The sequence below is a fragment of the Coregonus clupeaformis genome, chromosome 20 (assembly GCF_020615455.1).
Source record: "Coregonus clupeaformis isolate EN_2021a chromosome 20, ASM2061545v1, whole genome shotgun sequence".
Lineage (NCBI taxonomy): Eukaryota > Metazoa > Chordata > Actinopteri > Salmoniformes > Salmonidae > Coregonus > Coregonus clupeaformis.
The window spans coordinates 39,289,945-39,296,018 of record NC_059211.1 but is presented as its reverse complement, the minus strand read 5'-3'; the positions used below and the strand labels follow the sequence as shown (position 1 = coordinate 39,296,018).

The following is a 6,074-nucleotide window of genomic DNA, read 5'->3' as shown; positions in this document are numbered from 1 at the left end:
ACGCTATGCCAGTCCACATGGGGAGTGGCATTGTGTGTGTGTGTGTGTGTGTGTGTGTGTGTGTGTGTATGTGTGTGTGTGTGTGTGTGTGTGTGTGTGTGTGTGTGTGTGTGTGTGTGTGTGTGTGTGTGTGTGTGTGTGTGTGTGTGTGCGTGAGTGAGTGTGTGTGTTCTGAACTACTGGTCGACGAGGGTCAGTATTAAAGTGAACTTTGTCCCTTGGTAGAGAGGGGATCTTTTATCTGACTCCATGCAGAAATAATGGACGTTTAGTAGAGCATTGAAGATTGATGTGGGGAAACTCTCAGGCTAATCTATGCTTCATTCTTACCATCAATCAATCAAATGAATTTCTAAAGCCCATTTTACATCAGCAGATGTCACAAAGTGCTTATATAGAAACCCAGCCTAAAACCCCAAAGAACCACATGATGTCAGATCCAGGCATGTTCTTTTTAAGCAAGGAATTAGCTTTTCTTCCTCCTCTCCCTGAAACACCCACACAAAATTAAATATCAATTCTGACTACAAAGTATTCAACGTTAAAGGGACCATGTTAAAATGAAATACATTTGCTGCTTGTGTGTGAGTGTGTGTGTTTTGGTGTGTATGAACAGAGACAGAGTACTAGTAATGGATTTGCAACTCCAAATAGTTTCATTTGAAGTGAGATATATATTCTTCTCTTTTAGATAAATCTTTCTCTGAAGAAAAGTGTTGCTCAGAGAGATCACTTAGTGTTCTCTTGCTGCTCAGGGTGGTGCAGTATAACTTTCATAGCAACAGATTTCACTCTAATGTCTGCTTAAAGAAAATCTTTAAAGCAATGTCTTTGAAAGAATAAGTGGCTTTGGTGTATTTTTGAGTTTCACAGCAGTTTGGATTTTTTGGTTATTATCGATTGGGCTGCTGTTTGGAGTTTGATAGCAGTGTCAGTAAAAGGGACAGTTAAATTTGATGGTATACTAAGACACTGGACTCCATTTTATTAATTTGATCCCACTCAAGTCATCTCCGTTAATGATCTACTTTAGCAGCTGTAGTGAACTTAGCATACTCTTATTGGGCTCCGTGTGAATGCTCTTTACTATTTAGTTAGGGCGCTGGAGTTCAACCCCTGGGTTAGCAGCCACATAAATACATCACCTTTGAATTGTTATGGTGATGAAAGCCCAGGAAACAATGTGTGTGCCGTGTGTGTCAGTGGTAATGCAGTGCATAGGTCCAACTGCACAGGCTCTCTTAGTGTAGGCCTGTATGATATAGTGAAAGGTTTAGTTCATCAGTTTGGTTGATTAGCTGTTAACCAACCCCTCATTCAGTGCTCTTGTTAACCTGGGTTAACCTCTGTGTAATCTGTATGTATCCAGGTCTTGAAGGCATGGCGTACAGGAAGGTGCGTGCGGCCCACGCAGGGTCTCTAGAGCGGGAGGAACTGCAGGCATCTGCCTTGGACCTGGAGTGGGACATGGAAAAGGAGCTACAGGACCCCGGACTAGGACTGGACCGCTTCCAGCTGGAGTGTGTGGAGCATCGGACCGTGGGCAGCGCCAACCGTGCTGATCCAGACCCAGACCTCGAGCCCATCCAGCCCTCTGTGTCCGTCTCGCCCCACGGAAGGTTTGAGCGGCTGCAGGAGGACCCCAACTACATCTCCCACTTCACCAGGGCTCCACCCAAGGGCCAGCGGAGAAGCAGCTGCAGCCTGGTAAAGTACCTGCTAGCGGGTGTAGGGCTCTTTATCCTGGGGCTGCTGATAGGCCACTACGCCCACAGCACGGACCAGCCCACTCCTGAACCCCCAACCGACACAGACCTCCTGGAGGAGCTGCTGAGGGACATCACAGCTGAGAAGATCCAGGCTCTGCACAGGTAGGTAGGCCTTTTCACACATATACCAATTACCCCGTGATTCCCTGTTTTGCCTCAATGCCTGCAAATCGTTTAGAGAGAGAGTGTATAATATTACAGGTAATGCATCTTCTTAGTGTGGAGGCATTATGCACAGCAGCAGCAGAACAATAAGCAGGCGAGGTGAGAGGATTTGTATGAAAATTACATTCATTTGGAAGTGTTTCTCTGAGAAGGAAGCTCTCCCAGGTCATGCAAAGGTGATTTAGAGCACATTAATTGCTGCCGATCTCTCAGCCAATAAACCTGCGGTCCATTCTGAAAGCCTTCCTCTGTCTGTGGAAGTTAGACATTCTTAGGAAGCAGATGTGGGCTTTCCTGGAACAGTCTCTCAGGGACCTGCATCCTTCTAGCAAAGACAGTCTCCCAGCCAAACACTGTAGCACACTGTATCCCCACTAGTGACAAGAAGGCCTTGTTCACTCCATGCCCAGCTGTGTATAGCTGACAGGCAGGGACAAGGCCCAAGCAGGTACTAATGTTAAATTAAATGCAGACAAACCTCTGGTGGCATGATATTGTTTTGGTGCCAAGGATCATGGAATACATGTATATTTGTGTCAGAAAGATAACTTAGTTTCCACTGAACTGAGACAATCTGACTCCCAAACAGGCTTTGCTGTTTTTTTGTATTTATTATTTATTTAGTCACATTTATTTTTCAGGCGGCAGGGCCAACAGCAGAGCCCAGATTCTCTTGGAGAAAGACACAATATAGTAACCTCAAGTAACACTATGATCATGCATTCAGCCACCAACTGAAAATTCTCAGTATTCAGACCTTGGATGTTGTTTACCAAAATAATTGCATTATTTACGTTTGGGGCACAGAGCTTAGCCGCGGGAAGATGTTTGGGGGTGAGGGCTATATCAGCCCGCTAATATGGGACTAGTAAAGGCCCAGTGCACTACTTTTGTGACGAAAAATAACACTATTTATTTTTTTTTAAATCAGGGTGTGCTTCAGCACCTTCAGCACCCCTACTTCCCGCGGCTATTGCACAGAGGGAATCCTGCAATCTCTCTCACAAAGTGATGCTAAATGGGGAGAGGGGATATTGTTGCAGCTCAGAATGTTTAGAAAATAGAATAAAATTGGTAAATGAAATGGTTTTATCCTCAGTAATTCTCCCAAATTAACTAATGGCATTCTGTACTGCTTGGATGCCTCACCTCTTTCCACTTTATTTGTGTCCACTCAGATTTCTGCAGGATGCTAGTAGGCTACAATTAACTTTATTTAGTCAGTGTACAGTAAGTTTTTGTGTGCTTGGTGACTAGCTATACATAAATAGAAGTGTGGGATTGAGTGTGCTATTATGAACTGCAGTATGTAATAGTCCTACTGATGTTTGGGTATTTTCTCCATTGTGCTCCTGCCAAAAGACCATTGTTTTCTCCTGAATAGACTCTTATGCTGAGACGTGAATATTTATTTGGCTCATCACAGTATGCGTTTTCTTGTTTTACCATTTACACTTCAGAGAAACGTGCAGGCGCAAAAACAGTCTCAGTGAAATTGGATTAGCCCAAAATCCCTGGAAGAAGTGAATTTCCCTCTGTTTGTGTCTCTCTAATGCTATTCTTTATCTCCCCGAGACACTCACACACCAATTATGCCCTGTAATTGATACAGTCCAGCATGTTGGGAGCAATTCTCATCCCCACCAATTGAAATAAATAATCCCAAAGTCAGATTAAGGGTCATGTCTACAGACGGATAAGGAAGGGGGGGCTTGTGTAGAAAAACATAAAAACTGTTTGGACATACTGGTTACTGTAACAGAGGAAACATGTTGGCTCTGGAAGACCTAAGAAGATATTGCTAGGGACCTTTGGTCTCCTGGTCAATTCCATCTCCAAACGGAGAGGGAGGCTACAAACTGTCTAGGTTTAGTGTCAAAGATGGTTGACAGCTTATAAAACAGGCCAGAACACAATACACATAGTACCATGCCCAAATACTGTAGCTACCCACAGGGCACAGACGTTAATTCAGCATTTATTCCACGTTGGTTCAACGTAATTTCATTGGAATTATGTGGAAACAACGTTGATTCAACCAGTGTGTGCCCAGTGGGTATGGTCATCATGAAGAATGGCTTTCTGCCACCTTTGGGCTAATAGTAAAGATATTGTGTGATGTGGTGTTATGGGTCATTGACCTAGATTGCCCATAACATTGTCAGTTCTTCTTCTATTCCCCATGGAGACCATTTGAATGAAAAGACCCGTGGATGAAGCCAGACTGTTTCTCTGTGCAAATGTAGTCTGTTTTGGGTTGGTGCCAAATTGAATTTATATAGACAATCTTCCATTAATCATCAACTGGAGCCATATTAACCCACCTGGTAGGGTGCCAATCAGAGACGCTACAGGAGAAACTTGTGAGTAAGCACAGCGTTTAGAAATTATTAAGTTGATTCTCTAACAGGTGGAGCAGCTGTAAAACATGATGTTATCTTGACATATGACAAATAGATACAGTAAGATTCTTCACGTATTGTACCACAAATGATCTTTCTGATCTACCTTTAACACATTTGGGGTCGTAGTTCTATGAATATAGAACGATGCCCAGAAATGAGACTCACACCTCCATATACTTGTGGACAAACAATAACTTGTTCACCCTACGTGGGTGTTATGGCTTTTGTAGCTCTGACTAGAATACATCTCTTTCTCTCTTTCTCGCTCCCTCTCTCTCCCTCTCTCTTCATCCCTCCCTCTTAATCCATCTCTCTCCACTGGGGGGGCTGTGAATGGACTACACCACAAGATAATCTGGGGCTTCTATTATGACCTGGTGATAGGACTGGTAACATTCCTTCAGTAGAATAGTACAATACTTAGACTTATTGAGGATATTATGCATTCTTTAACAGACATGTCATTATGATTGAATGCTTTTGAATAAATAGAACGGAATATTGTCGTGGGAATGTAGTGTCATATTATGAGAAATGCTTGAGCTGCAGTCTCTCCATGGGTAACATCCATGGGAATTGAATAATGACCTAATTGGGTGTCAACATGAACCATTGCGAAGTCGGCATAAAGCTATTATAGTTTGACACTTATATCAATAAAAGTATGTTTGGTATACCGAATAATGTAGGATGTAAATACAAATCTAAAAAGAGATTTAAAGAAATGGAATGGAAAGATGTTGTATATGGCCATATACAGTATTGTCTGCATACTTTTTTGTGCTGTAATAATTCTTAGTGTGCTGTAAGGTATGATCTGTGTGTGTCTATTGTGTGTGTAAGAGAGAGTAAGAGAGAGCATGAGAGACTGTGTGTGTATGCGTGCCCGCATGCAGCTTTTGCTGAATCTGTACGACCACTGCTCACTCAAGGCTAAGACCCATTGTTAGGTACAAGTTGAGATCGATTGCCGTAGAATGAAATTGATATTCCCTGGGTGTGTGAAACAATATTAATTGCAGTGTGTTACAATGACCATCAATAAGCAGGAGAGTCCTCTAGTCCCACTGCCACTCCCAGGACAGCGGGACAGCGCTTTCTTCTTCTTAAAGAGATACTACATTTGAGCAGACAGATGGATTATGGTATGTTTAAATTGCATTATATTTTCTCCTGGCACAGCTCCTACTTCCTGGTGGAGCAGGATGTAAAATAAAGTCAAACGTCATCCATTTGGTGAACATGGACCTTGCATAGTTGTCGTCTGATGGGGGAGGGAGGCAGTGACATGATGAGGCAGGACAGAGACTGGTCAAACTCTCTCCAATGCAAGAGTGTAGAAATAATGAGGACTTGAAAAGTATTGTAAGCCAAAATGGCACTACCAATATTTCAACAATCACCAGAAATTACCAACATCTCCCTCAACATTCAGGTCAATTCAGGTCAATTTTTAGAAGCAGTGAAATTATTTTTTTAAATAACTTTTGGCAACAAGCAGGATGAGCCCTCGCATGCACGGCTTTGGCTCACTCCAACCAAACTTTCACGAGTGGGAAGCCCAGCATGCTGGTTTGTGAAAAGCAATTAAACTAGGGAGCTGGTCTCTGTGGTGCAAGGGAGCAGTAGGCTACGGGTGTCAGGAGTCAGGAGTCAGAACCACGGCCCATCAGCCATGCCGGACGGATCCACTGTGAGCCTATGATATTTAAAACAAACAGTGATTAAGCAGGAG

General features: G+C 43.1%; 1 protein-coding gene across 1 annotated transcript in view; it reads left to right on the top strand.

The window, feature by feature from the left end:
* The first annotated feature begins 1,377 nt into the window (after window positions 1-1,377).
* The window catches only part of LOC121533381 (inactive N-acetylated-alpha-linked acidic dipeptidase-like protein 2), a 199,904-nt gene continuing 195,207 nt past the window's right edge, over window positions 1,378-6,074 (top strand). The window contains exon 1 of the mRNA XM_041839270.1: window positions 1,378-1,871. Within this exon, the coding sequence (XP_041695204.1) occupies window positions 1,381-1,871 (491 nt within the window). The 5' untranslated portion in view covers window positions 1,378-1,380. The remainder of the gene's footprint in view (window positions 1,872-6,074) is intronic.